The sequence below is a fragment of the Thalassophryne amazonica genome, chromosome 13 (genome assembly GCF_902500255.1).
Source record: "Thalassophryne amazonica chromosome 13, fThaAma1.1, whole genome shotgun sequence".
Classification (NCBI taxonomy): Eukaryota; Metazoa; Chordata; class Actinopteri; order Batrachoidiformes; family Batrachoididae; genus Thalassophryne; species Thalassophryne amazonica.
The window spans coordinates 13,465,813-13,480,643 of NC_047115.1; the positions used below are offsets into that span (position 1 = coordinate 13,465,813).

At 41.9% G+C, this 14,831-nt stretch overlaps 1 protein-coding gene across 1 annotated transcript in view; it reads right to left on the reverse strand.

Annotated features, from left to right (window-relative positions):
- LOC117523525 (contactin-associated protein-like 4) overlaps nt 1–14,831 on the reverse strand; it is a 127,886-nt gene that overhangs the window by 62,001 nt on the left and 51,054 nt on the right. The window contains exons 4-10 of the mRNA XM_034185080.1: nt 14,477–14,624; nt 10,792–10,995; nt 6,575–6,750; nt 6,353–6,499; nt 5,399–5,666; nt 3,641–3,790; nt 2,141–2,312 (exon numbers count right to left, since the gene is read on the reverse strand). Coding sequence (XP_034040971.1) covers nt 2,141–2,312; nt 3,641–3,790; nt 5,399–5,666; nt 6,353–6,499; nt 6,575–6,750; nt 10,792–10,995; nt 14,477–14,624 — 1,265 coding nt within the window. The remainder of the gene's footprint in view (nt 1–2,140; nt 2,313–3,640; nt 3,791–5,398; nt 5,667–6,352; nt 6,500–6,574; nt 6,751–10,791; nt 10,996–14,476; nt 14,625–14,831) is intronic.

Sequence of the window (14,831 nt, forward strand, 5' to 3'; positions counted from 1 at the left end):
TAAGAAGGTGACACTTTATCAAGCCTGAGGTCATGATGCACTGTCAGGGAAAGCGGATTGTTTCCTCCAGCTTAGCAACGACCTCCTTACTGGTGAGTTAAGCTGTGCACTTTATTGAGCAGTGTGTAGGACCGGGGCAGGTGGGGGACATCCAGAGAGGGCACTTAAGGCTAAGAGATCGATAACGGAAAAGGAAGGGCTGATTAAGAACCAACATGGATCAAGGTTACGGTGAATGGAACTCAACTGGAGGAGGAAAATAAGGTCAGTGATTTGTAACTGCACAGATGGAAAGCAGTGTGTATTCTTCATAAAGAAGCTGCGTTTTCAGTTTTCACAGGAAAAGGTTTGGTTTTAACATCTCTGCTGCTCTGTTATTGGTAAAAAACAGTGGAACCAGTCTGGACCATTTGTGCATTTGTTGGTGGCACGGTGCCTTAGTGGTAAGCACTGCTGCCTCACAGGAAGAAGGTTGTGGGATCGATTTCGATCCTGTGGCCTTTCTGTGTGGAGTTTGCATGTTCGCCCCGTGTTTGTGTGGATTCCTCGCGGCTGCTCTGGCTTCCTCCCACTTCCACAGACATGTAGGTTAGGTGGATTGGTGACTCTAAATTGATCATAGGTGTGTGTGTGCAGGTTTGACTGTGTTTGTCCATCTATATGTGACCATGTCTCACACCCTATGGCTGCTGGGATAGGCTCCAGCCCCTCGTGACTACTGATTAGAGTACACAGCTATACAAAAGGTATGAATGAAATCCAGAAAGGAAAAGGGTTTTTGGGGGGATTTGAACCCAAGAACTTGGTGATGTGAGTGCTAACTCCTGCAACACCATACACCATATCAAGATGCATTTATGGGATGTTGTAAATGTTGCTTGTGTCTGACATCCAGCAGTATCCTGGTCTCATAACACTGGAAAAGCCAGGACTCTGAAGACTGCAAAGTTCATCTTCCTATGAAGATATCAGCTTTTGCCATGAAGTCACTTCTGTCTGAATTGGTAAGGAAATGGAACAACACTTACAATCCAGCCTCAGTATACCATGGCCTACACAATAAGGTATGGTGGCCATCCCAGGGTGGCAGTCATAACCCGGTAGAGACCAATAAGGGCTTATACAGGAGTCAACATTTAAAAATGTTCCAATCATATTGAAAATTATACCACATTATTCGTATGATCATAATTAATCCCTAAAATTGCAGTTTGGACTATCTGTGACAGAATGTTATGGAGTTATGTGGTAAAAACAACAACAAAGGTCAACATCAGTTTTGTGCAGGAGTCAAAAGTTACTAAAAATGCACCAATTTTGTTCAAAGGTGATGCACATTATTGGTTGAGCTAATCCGGTTTTCAAATGGAATAATTTGCACCATCTGTTAAGCTTAGTTATAACATTACAAGGTAACATATGTCATAGAATTAAATGGATGCCAACCTTGTTTGACCTTTACTTTGCAGACCAAACATTCAACACAGACAAAACTATTCCATTTATTAATCTGCTTGTTTAAAAAAAAAAATGCTACAAATATTCCAAACAAGTCTTAAAGATGTAAAGATCTTAAAAGACCCTCTGGTGTTGCAGACCAAACGTTCCGCCCCTAAAAATTGGTCCGCCCTGCCTCCACTGCGCATAAGTCATTTCAGAGCTTAGCAGCTCATCTGAGACAGACTCTGTACACCCAAATCAATCAAATTAATGGGATTAATGGGATTATTAACCATCAGATGACAAAGTAAAACCCCTTAAATCATTATAAAGTCAGTTTAAAGCATAAACGAGGTGTTACTCTGTGACACTTTGAAATAACCAATGCGCTGTGAACGCATCAGCGAGCAGCTCATGTAGCTGTGGCGCTCTGATCGCTTCCTACGTCTTTTATGATGAAATAATGCAGAATTTATGTGGAAATGATTGTTGTCCAAAAGCTTCAGATATCTGTCGCTGAGACAGATGATGACTGGAGTGCAGTTTGAAGCAGAAACGAGGTGATAATCAGTGAACTGCGGCTAATGACGCATGTGCAGTGAAGGCAGGGTGGACCGATTTTTAGGGGGGACCGTTTGGTCGGTGACACCGTGTCAGAGCAAATGTTCTCTTCAGTCAGCTTTGTGGTTTTAGATCTGACCTGTCAAGGATGCCGCACATGTCAATGTGTAGGTGGCTGTAGTTTCCCAGCAGCCTCTGCTGCACCCTGGTCAGGTCCACGGGCCGGTTGTCCAGACTCAGCTGACGCATGCAGCCCTGAAAGACGCTGAACGGGTTTGTGCACTTTTCACTGCTTCCTTCGGCAGGACAACCTACACAGAAGGAGAGAGGAGACAATGAGATCCACCTTAAGTTCTTCTGGTCTGGCTCCACTCTGTTTGTTCAGGCTGAAGCACTTCGGGGGCTACAGCTCCCCAAATCCTGTTATAAACCCGTCATCTGTCACTGAGACACAACAAGAAGCTGCTGTCTCTGTCAGAATAAGTGAAGCCACCAAAATGACTGACAAGGTTTAGTCAGACTTGGATAGATGTGGAACTCTTACAGGTGTGTCATATGACTCAAACTTCTCCACATAATGTTCATATTTTTTTAACACTAACGACACACATAAGTATTTAAAGAAGTCCTATTACACACATATTCAGGAACACATGGAATGAAATGACTTGTTCTGTCTGTAAATGGCATCTGGTTGGTTTCAATGAAAAGATGCTGCACTAACTTGGCCACACCTTCTGTCCCTTCAGAAAGGGGCGTTCCCTTCGTTAAGATCATGTGGGTGTGTCACACTAATGCTGTGCTTCATTGCAAGTTGGAAGTCGAAAATTCCGAGTCTGTATTTCCTACATGCATTCCAGTACATCCCCTCTGGAAAACACTAATGGGACATCTAGCTCATTTCTGCGATATTTTCATCTGCCATCTTGGGAGGGGGATTGTGAAGAGTTTGTGACCCACTGCCATACTGACAGCAGCAAACACCAAGATCCGCAACTCAGATCAGTGCCCATCAGATCAATTTAAGGCATAACACCTGCCAGTAAACACAATGGAATATAAAAATTAACAAAAAGAGAATTTTGCTTCCTGCTTAGTGTGTGCACCGCTGTTGATCAAATTGACACACTCAGTCTATATGCATCTTGGCCGAGTTTTCAACTTAGGATTCTGACTTGAGTGGGTATTCAGAGCAAATTTTTCTGAGTTTGAGTACAACAGAACACAGCATAAGCACAGGGCGAGTCAGTGGGTTTGTCTCACAGAGCAGCAGGTATCTGGTCATCTACCTAGGGAGGTCTTCGAGGGAAGGCCAACTGGAGAAGACTCAGGACACACAGGAGGGATTATATTTTGCCGTTGGCTTGGGAAGGCATTGGATCCCCAGCAAGAGTTTCAGACTTGGCCAAGGATATGGAAGTGTGGGATGAGCTGCTTGGCCTGCTGCCACTACGACCAAGACCCGGATAAGCAGTAGAATCTCCCAATTTTCCAAAATGAATTGTATCATAAATTTTGCTGGTGTCAAGTCAGTTGTGGGACTTTGTGTAAGTCTAGCATCAAACCACAGAAATACGTTACTGCAAAGGTTAGACAAAAAGGATTTTGTGCACTTAAGAGACAGTGAGCTCATTCTTACCACCAAAGAAGAAATTACTTCTGGAGGAAACCAGAAACAAGGGGGTGGTGTGAGCGGCGGCAGCTTTGTCTCTGTCCACTGCGAGGCTCAGATGGCCTCGCCTTGACATCAACTCCACTGAGTGCCACTGGCCGTCATTCAGACCCCAACCTGATCAAACATGAAAAGTACTTCTTTAATTCATCTCAGCTGAGTTCCATCCTTTGCCTTCTCAACCTAAAAACATCAACCAAAAACTACAGTTGTTACTTGTTGGTTTTTGTGAAGCTGTGATTGGTGACGCAACCTGCAAACGATGCATTATGCTCAGTATATCCAATCAAATCAGCAGACGTGTGTCTTGGTGGCTACCCTCACTAGTGTCCTTCTTGCATGGTCACTATTTTTTTTAAAGAACTAATACATTCCATTATTTTGGCTTTGATTTTTTTTTCTTTTTTTGAATATGCTATTGTAGACTAGAGATTTGTTTTCACTCTGAGTTTAAAGAGCACATTGAAACACCCAAGTACTCTTGAGTACTTGGGTGTTTCCGACAATTGATGTTGCAGCTAGAAGCATCCCAGTGTGTGCTTCAATGGAATGTAGCTGATAACGTTAAGAACGGAAGCACAGATTAATTCCAAAGTTCACATAAGTGTGATGTCGTATTATAATGACTTCTTTTAAGTGATAACTGTTAATTTTGATGTAGTCATAGTGAAAGCTGCGGTTCCAAGAAGGTTGATGTGCACCTGCACAGCCACAAGTCATAAATGCAGCCATCAATAACCATCTCTGCTCCAGGTCCAGCTTTGTGCATGATCTAGTATGAGTGTTGCTTTCAATAAAATCTAAAAAAAAATACATCTGTTGCCGGGGGAACCGAGCATCTCATCAGCTGCACAGCACGCACACACACACAGCAAGCTTTGCAGCATGCATACATTCCAGCTCCAAATTTACACTCTTTCAAAGATAAAAAAAAAAATAGAAATCTAGCCACAAAACACAAAAGGGGTAAAATTCTGAACATGCCAGACTCACCGGCGTGTTATGGATTAATTTCCAAATGTAAACTTTATGCGATCAAAGAAGCACGCATGCATGTGTGGGATCGCCACGGCTGCAGCTCTGCCTCTCTCTCGATCGTGGCACGTTAAATAATGTCCATTAATTCCTGGAAATGATGTATTCTGACTTTTTTCAATGTAACAAATCCATCTCTGTGTCCACACAGTCTGTTAAAAACAGTGTCAGATGTCCCGTGTCCATGTTCACAGTTTCAGTAACAAACAGTGCGTCACCACACTTTAGGGTCCAAAATCTAACACTCTGAAAAGTTAAGAGTTTCGGGGTGAAGCATGTCGTCTCTTTTCTGTAAATCTGAGCCATCACATTCGAAAAGCAGCTCAGAAGCTTCATTTTCGGATGGAGCAGGTTTGTTTCCCGCTGTCTGTCAGTCATTGGGACGTTTCTGTTTTGCTAATTAGGATGTCACACACTGAAAAATGCCGAGAATTGACGGGTGAAACGTTTTCTGGAAATGCACCTGCTAACGCTCAGAGTGAAAGGAATAAAATACATCAGAGATTACTAATTATTAGCACGTGTGTGCACAGGCACTTACAGTCATGAGGACTTTTATGTTGTCTTACAAACTGGGAAGTTAAAAAAAAATGTAAGATATGTTCTTTACCAAAGTTTAAATTTTAATGCAGTGAGAGAAATATGAAATCACTACCTGGGAAAAGATGCAGCCCTGCAGCGAGAACTGACCTGTGCTGAGCTCCAGCTGCGACCTGCCGGGCTCGTGGATCCGAAGATGGAGCCGAGCTTTACTCAGGTACATCCAGACCCCACCTTCTGCCCCAGGGAGGTCAAAGGTCAGTAGCAACCCCGCGTTGTTCCACGTCCGAAACTGAAAATCTACTGACATGTCCACTGATGATGGATCAATCACCGCCGGCAACCAAAGGAAACTCTGGGTGCTGGTGAATGTCATGGTGATGAAAACTGGCTCAGCACAAGAAAAGGTCACATTGCCCTGACAAAGATGGAGGAGAGGACAAAAGACATGCCATTCTTCTCTGGACTCTGCCATGAATATGACATTTTTCTCCCAGAGAGGTGCTGCTAACTAGACATTTCTTCTTTTTTAAAACATTCTCTGCAGACCACGGAGATGGAGATAACAGTGTGTGGAAATCTCAGTAGATCAGCAGACTGTGAAATACTCAAACCAGCTCATCTGACACCAGCATCCATCCTTCTGATCCTCAACCATTCCATCCTCTAAAATCTTTTGATTGGTTTGAAGTTCAGGAGGTCATCTTAACCATGTCTATGTGTCGAATTTAATGAGTGTCTGACAATCTGATTTGCTGGACATTTGCTCTGAGCCAGACATCCATATCCATCAGATGATTTCTTTTCTCCAAACTGTATCAAGTAAAATCCAATATGTTGTCCAGTAGATGTTTACTTGTCCGTTCTTATGTTTAGAAACAGCACAAGCTGTGGTGTGCACACGTGCTATGCAGAGTTAAAGTCTCTTGTTAAATTCTCTGCCAGGGAAATGGTGTGTTAAAAAGTGAGTTCCACATACAGAAAAAAGTGAAACTTTTACACCACCTTGATATAAACTCTGGAAAATATGGCAACAACAAATTGTGATATATGCTCGATGATCTCTGCACGACAACAGCTAATCACATTTCAACTCCTTTTTACCTCCACAGTAACCAGTCGGCCCTTCTGTTTAGCAAAGTCCACCAGGTTCAGGTCATTGTAAAGGAGGTTCTCCAGACAGCCGTAGAAGTTTCTGTTTGATAGAGTTGACCTCTGGGAGTCAAGGTCACCATCAGCTCCAACAGTTATCTGAAAAGTGTGCATTCAGACACAAATTTTCAAAAAGAAGCAGGTGAACTTCCATCACATGTGTCCTGTGCACACCTTGTCATAGTCCCAGTGCGTCAGTCCTGGTGGGATGTGGATCCACTGCGTGCTTTGGTCCACAGTGAGGTTCAGGTGAGAGCTGTGATGTTCCACTGTGACTTGGTGCCAGTGTTGATCGTCCAACAGGCTGCCCAGAGACACAAGGTGGAGTCGGTCTGCAGAGGAGCTCCTACCTGCAGGAAGAGGTCAGTTAAAAGCAAAGGAGCACAAACTGGAGAACAAATGGGACCTCCTAAACTCCACTCTTTTGTGGTCAAAAGACCTTTAGTACACACTGATGCAGTGGTAGTTTTATCAATGAAAACTAAATTGAAAAAACATTCCCAGGTGTAAAATGACACAAATGTATCAAGCAATAAATAATTTTAGACAAACAAAATTTGTTATATTTTTGTCATGGAAGTAGAATCTATATTGTGAATACACATACACACACACGCACTAAAAAAGCATAAGGGAAAAACATCACAACAGTCATTTAAAGGAAGTTTTACTGCAACCTTTTATGGTAATAATGATGCATTGCATGTGGGATGGACTGGCAGTCTGTCCACAGTCTACCTTGCCTCAAACCTAGTGAATGCTGGGATAGCCCCTGTGACCCTCAACTGGACTCTGTGGGTCCAGAATATGGATGGATGTTTAGACAGTTTCTAAAGTGAAACGAACATGTTCTTGGTGCATGATAAAATTCCACTTTAAGAACACTCACACAAGACTTCACCCCATTCACACAATGAGAAGAATAGAACTAATGAGATGTTTTTTGATAAACTGTTCAACATTTCTTTGTGTTTTAAAATAAAATAAATTATGAGAAAGGTTGGCCCCACAAATATGGTCAAAACCATTTTATCAAATTTGTGAAAAAAGTATAACATTTTTTAAAATTATGTATATATATAACAATATAATAACAACAATGTATATATATATATATATATATATATATATATATATACAACCCCTGGCAAAAATTATGGAATCACCGGCCTCGGAGGATGTTCATTCAGTTGTTTAATTTTGTAGAAAAAAAGCAGATCATAGACATGACACAAAACTAAAGTCATTTCAAATGGCAACTTTCTGGCTTTAAGAAACACTATAAGAAATCAGGAAAAAAAAATTGTGGCAGTCAGTAACGGTTACTTTTTTAGACCAAGCAGAGGAAAAAAATATGGAATCACTCAATTCTGAGGAAAAAATTATGGAATCATTGAAAACAAAAGAACGCTCCAACCATCGCTAGTATTTTGTTGCACCACCTCTGGCTTTTATAACAGCTTCAGTCATCTTTATAAATCTCATTGGAACGGCACCAAACAAAAGTTCCAGCATCATCACCTTGCCCAATGCAGATTTGAGATTCATCACTGAATATGACTTTCATCCAGTCATCCACAGTCCACGATTGCTTTTCCTTAGCCCATTGTAACCTTGTTTTTTTCTGTTTAGGTGTTAATGATGGCTTTTGTTTAGCTTTTCTGAATGTAAATCCCATTTCCTTTAGGCGGTTTTGTTGTGCATTTTCAATTTTTGAGACATATTGCTTTAAGTTTTCTGTCTTGACGCTTTGATGTCTTCCTTGGTCTACCAGTATGTTTGCCTTTAACAACCTTCCCATGTTGTTTGTATTTGGTCCAGAGTTTAGACACAGCTGACTGTGAACAACCAACGTCTTTTCCAACATTGCGTGATGATTTACCCTCTTTTAAGAGTTTGATAATCCTCTCCTTTGTTTCAATTGACATCTCTCGTGTTGGAGCCATGATTCATGTCAGTCCACTTGGTGCAACAGCTCTCCAAGGTGTGATCACTCCTTTTTAGATGCAGACTAACGAGCAGATCTGATTTGATGCAGGTGTTAGTTTTGGGGATGAAAATTTACAGGGTGATTCCATAATTTATTCCTCAGAATTGAGTGAGTCCATATTTTTTTTCCCCTCTGCTTGGTCTAAAAAAGTAACCGTTACTGATTGCCACAATTTTTTTTCCTGATTTCTTATAGTGTTTCTTAAAGCCAGAAAGTTGCCATTTGAAATTACTTTAGTTTTGTGTCATGTCTGTGATCTGCTTTTTTTCTACAAAATTAAACAACTGAATGAACATCCTCTGAGGTCGGTGATTCCATAATTTTTGCCAGGGGTTGTATATATAGTTGAATTTGTCACATCTCAGCAGTGACATTTACGTCTCTGGGTTCTCGACCTTTGAGACTGAGAGAAGCTTGTGATGAGTTTATGGAGTTATTGTTGTATGGCTGGGGGGCCTGGCTGCCTTTTTGTTTCTGTCTTTTGTTTTTCCTTCCAGGTGGCTTGCATTTGGGACTGAGTGGCTGTGTAGCTGAGTTTATCAGGACCTCACCCTGATCACCTGCGGCTCGTCAGGACTCACAGCTGTGGTGCATCTTCATGGATTGGAACATGGTGGCATTTAAGACTGGAGTACACAGTGTGTATTTGCCAGAGACTCGACCTTGTGACCAGACGGGTGAGATCGTCGTCTCGAGAGCCATCTCATCATCAGTGGATGCAGAGAACGTCCAGGTTTGATGCATGGTCTGTGAAAGAGGAGGGGGTGAGGTCTCACGCTCGTCAGCACACTTCCTGAGACTCGGTTTGTCGCGGCCACCTGGGGGGTGTCGGCGGGGTCCTTGGGTCCGAACCAGTTCTGGCTCCGGACCGTTAGCGCTGCTGGGAGCGCACCGCAATCCGCCACGCCAGACCGCGCACTTTTTATTTTTCACAGCACTGTTATGTTCATTAAACTCTGTTATCCTTTGTACTGTGCTCTGCTTATTTTATACTGGGTCCTTCAAACGCTGGTCGGTTCTCCGGGCTGCGTCCGACACATAACAGTTATGAGGTTGAATAGATGCATTCAGAGGCGATTGGTGATGCTCATTTCTTTTCAGCAGAATGAAAGTCCAAGTCTTTATTGCCTTACTTGGATGCTAACTTTTGACCAAAGGTAGGGACAGAATGTCTTTGGAACCAGGTCTCTTTGGGGGACCCTTGCGTATCGCTGGAATGACTGTCTCAAACAAGGTGCAATTTTCTGTGCATGATCCAGCTCACAGGTCCCTCAGTGTTGAGGACCCCAATAGCTGGGGAAAGCCAAGGGGGTACCCACATTTCACCTGGCTGTGGTAGACAGAAGGTTACTTTCGATGTGGGGACAGATCAATGATCTGCTTTGATGGTTGCCATCAAGGACTCAGGGGAATTTCATGGTGCGATGGATGGGACAACATGCCATAATTCAACCCAACCTGGATTAAAACATTTCTTAATCTTATCACTGATTTTAAATTAAACTACACATTTTCACATGTCACTCTTTAGTACATTTAAAATAAGGATGGATAAAATGAGCTTGTGATGTGTTTGTTTGCCTGTTTGGCGTGAAATCTGTTTTCGATACTTTAGCATTTGTTGTGGTGCAAGTCACCATTGTTTCCATTAAGTTGTATGTTGGATGAGAATGGATGAGTTGGCATTTCGGAAATCCTGCTTTAAAAATACCTTCTTTGGTTGCAACAGTAAAGTCAGAAAGTAGACGTGTGTGGTTCCAGTTATACAGCCGCCTTCACTCAAATATCTTCAATATAACCAAAAGTTACTGGTAACCTGAATAAATGTTTGCCAAAAACTATGCTTCTGCAATATTTTGCACATTTAAAAAAAAAATAAAAAATCCAGAAACCACCAGATGAGTGAACAAATTTCTCTTAGATTTGCCTCCTTGGAAACTTTCCAGTGGCTGCAAAGAATTCGCCTCAATTATGAGCCACAGAGCTGCAAACCTTCAAAGTGGCATTTTGATGAATGTACAGAAGAAAAGAAATGGGACACTTTTACAAAAAAGCACATAAATTTTAATAAGCCAGTGTATTTATTCAAAGAATGTGGATGACTTCAGGCAACAGAGTGGAACTAAGTATCTTCTGAAAGCTGCTTCGTGCACAGATGAGGATGAAAACCTCTTAATGGCGTCAGCGTTACAACAGGCCTGCACGTGTCTGTGAAAGTCTAATGCAGGTTAATGGTGCAAATTAATTACATCTGTTTGCAAATCTAAGCTTTTTAAATTTTAAAGAGGTTGCTGGATAACTGCACACATAGCCTCTGTCTCTGTACTGTGGTTGATGACTGTGATGGAATGCTTGTTCGGTTTTCAGTAATAACGTCTGGAGGTGGAGGTTGGAGCTGTACCTTTTTGTAGAAGCAGGAGAAGTTTTCCTTTCTCGAGTTGTAATATAAGGCTGAGCTCACTCTGGCCCTCTGCATGCAGCAGGATCCCCGAGTTTTTTAAGGTTTTAAATTTAAGAGAGATGCTCTGCTTCGTCTTAGGTGTTGAGCTGAGACTTAATGTGAAGAGAAGCCTGCTGCGGCCATCAAAGCTCACCACATCAGAACCTGAAAGAAGAACAATCACACCTCACAGGATTAAACTGTATTTATCACCACAAACTGAGCAAAACATAATATGTACAAAAATAATAGAATGGCATCACAGTCATTTGTTATTCAGCTAAAATTTGAGGGTCCATCCTAAATAAAAGCAGCTGTGGCCTTGGGGACCACCACACCTCAACTTTAGGTATGAAATAAACTGACAAACAAACGTTTCAGGGTACATATACCTTCAAAACATTTCTGCAAAATTCTTTCAGCAGGGTTGTGTGGATTTGTGACTATGATATGAGTTTTGCAACATAATCATTTTTAATCAGATGAGATGCTTGTTAATCAGATCAGATGTTTAAAGGTAATATTCCTCAAAGAAAAATTGGCAGGGATCTGCATATTTCTCCCTCTACAGTGCATAATCTCATTAAACGATTCAAGGAATCTGGAGGAATTTCAGTGAGAAAATGACAAGAATACAAGCCTAAAGTGAACACCCGTTCAGGTACTCATCAATACCTGATATAACCACATGAACAAGGGATTACTTTGGGAACCCTTTGACAAGAACTACAGTACTGAATTGCATCACAAATGCCACTTAAACTGTTTAGGGTGCAAAAAAGAAGCCTTATGTTAACCTTATCCAGAAGTGGTGTCACCATCTCTGGGGTCTGAGGCATCATGGTTGGACAATCACACAGTGGAAATGTGTATTGTGGCCAGACGAGTCAGTATTTCAGATCTTTCTTTGAAGAAATGGAGGCTGTGTGCTCCAGCCAAAAGATGAAAGGGACCATCCAGACTGTTTCTAGCAACAAGTCCAAAAGCTAGTGTCTGTCATTGTATGGTATTGTGTCAATGACCTTGACAAAGGCAATTTATACTTTTGTGATGGCAGCATTGATGTTATGGCTCTAGAGTAACATATGCTACCTTCAAGAGGACATCTTTTTGAAGGAAGTCCATACATTTTTCAACAAGACAATACAAAACAATATTCTGCACACATTACAATGGCACAGCTATAGAAGAAGAGGATGCAAGGCAATCCTCTAAGGACTTTATGTGTATAAGATTACCAGCAGTTATCAGCATGTACAGCTGTGTGTCATCAGTGTAGCAATGAAAAGTAATCCCATAATGTTGCAGTTTGTGCCCAAAGGGTGCTGCATAAAGGGGGAAAAACAGGGGGCCTAAGGCAGACCCCTGTGGAACCCTATATTTTATGTCAGCAAGGTTAGAGGTAGTGTTGTTGTATAGAACACAGAGAGAAGAGCATCACTTCTAATGGAAAAATGGTGTCCTGTTTTGTTTTTGTCATGATTGGGGCCTGAGTAGGGCGTTGAGCCCCCCCTTTTCTGTTGTTCTCTCCAGCTTTGATTTATTAGTTGTTTATTTTCATCATGGTATATTCTGTTATGTTTTACGTGTCACTTTGTTTTCTTTGTTTTGGCCTTTCGTTCTGTTCTAGTCGTCTTCAGTCGGTTGTGTTTTCATTTATTGTTCATTAGGTTAGCACTTGATTATTTTGCTATTGTCACCAGTTTAGTTTTGCTTTAGCATGTATGCTCCATGTTTCCTCATTTGTTCTCATGTAAGTTCTTTTGTTCTCATGTCCATGCCTAATTCTAGTTCTTCTCATAATTATGTTATATTCTGTGTTTTCTCCTGTTCATTATTCCGCTATTCCTCACACCCAGCTTATTATGTTCACATCACTGCACCTGCCCCATGTCTTTGTCTCTCACCTTGTTTATGTCTGCTTTGTCTTTTCATTCACTCCCACTCTTGCACCAGCTCACGTGTCTTTGTGTATTACATCACTTCAGTTTGTGCACTCCCCTCCTCACGATCTTGCCTGTGCGCTATCTTTGTTCACTAGCCACACCCCCTTTCTAGATCTTCCCTCACGTGCACCTCATTAACGCCACCTGTTCCTCATCTCACATCCTGATTTGTCCACCTGTATTTAAACCTCACAGTCCTTCACTTCACTGTCAGATAGTTGTCTTTGTACACTTTCCAGCGCCCATTCACAGTCCTGATTTTTGTCTTGCGTGCTCTGAATCCTGATCTATATTCTTCGACCATGCCTCTTGCTTCATCTCCGATGTCGGTGTTTGCTCATGCCTCTGAACTTTGCTCGTTTATGACTGCATCTCAGCCTGACCCTGCTTGTACCTCTGCCTCGCTGACTGATTACATGGGTACCAAACCCGAGCTTGGAATAAAGTCCATGATTTCCTACACACCTAAGCCTAGTCTGGGAGTCTGTATTGCAGGTCCAGCCGCTCCTGGTGCCGGGCTGCCACCCGTCCTGACAGTTTTTGGCTGCAAGTGCTGAAGCAGTCATGAAAAGTGCTGTTTTTTCACTTCCCAGTGGAGGAGGGAAGACAAAGCAAATGGGAGAGGTCATGTCTGTAAGTGTTAGCCTACACACCTTGACAGAGTAACTGCGGTCTCTCGCCTGCACAACCGCCTTGAATGTTTGAGCTCCGGGTTATAAACAAACCGCAACACATGTCCACTTTCCGCCACATCTTCACTTTTTCTTTGCATTTTCACTTTGTTTGTTGTGTAATTTGCCCCCCAAAAAAGAGAAAGTGCCATGTTTCTGATGGGGACAGATGAGGACTTTCCCCGGATGTAGGATTATTGCGTTGTATGTGTCATATTTTAACCCTTTAGCACCCACCCTCAAATCAATCAATCAATCAATCAATTTTTTTTTTTATATAGCGCCAAATCACAACAAACAGTTGCCCCAAGGCGCTTTATATTGTAAGGCAAGGCCATACAATAATGATGTAAAACCCCAACGGTCAAAACGACCCCCTGTGAGCAAGCACTTGGCTACAGTGGGAAGGAAAAACTCCCTTTTAACAGGAAGAAACCTCCAGCAGAACCAGGCTCAGGGAGGGGCAGTCTTCTGCTGGGACTGGTTGAATGAGACTACAGTGCCCAATTACCCTCTTTACATCCTTTTGGCCAAATCATTTTCTCCTGTCTACATACCTTTTCCTTTACTTTTGCCAACTCTCTCTTTGCTTTACATTGCATCTCCTTGTACTCCTGCATTTAAAATCCAGTTCTGCATGTTTGGCTTGGCAAATTTTGCAGTGACCTTCCTGAGGCAACTCTCATAATTTATCCATGCTTAAGACTGGCATTTAGAATGCACGGATTTGTGCTTGTTCCTTATCAGCTGCTATTAAAATAAAAGTGCTGCAGTACCTCATGCTACTGCTGATGATGCTGAATGGCTCGGCTCAAAATTTAATGACGAGTGGAGGATTCATGTAAAGTGCTGTGAGCAAGTTTGCCCCCTTTACACACTCAGATTTTTTGTGACATCAAATTTCTGGGAAAAGTACTCAGATTTCTTAGTAGTAAAATAAATTGATGCCCCGTAAAGTCACAGTTAAAACACATTTCTAGAACATGACATTAATTAATTGAAATGGGGGAAAATAAAGTAAAAACTTACTATAAGAACATCCATAGGTCTCCAGCCTGAGTCCAATCCTTCCATTGGGATTCCAGTCAGTCGGAATCAGGCGCACGTAACGTGCAATCACTGACCGTTGAAGTTTGTGTTGAACCACACTATCTGCATTACTGTTACCAGGAAAGGTCTGCGAGAAAAACAATACATCAACAGCAGCAGATCAGATATCGTCTTCCTGCACAATGTTTAAGCTTAATTATGAATCCTTAGGATGCACTTCTGGCTTTGGCTCTTGGTTGTAGTTAACATTACTAATGAATAAGTGACCATTTTCTCTATCATTTATCCGTTTAGGTTGTATTGCATTCCACAAGGATCAGAAGTGACGGGGCTA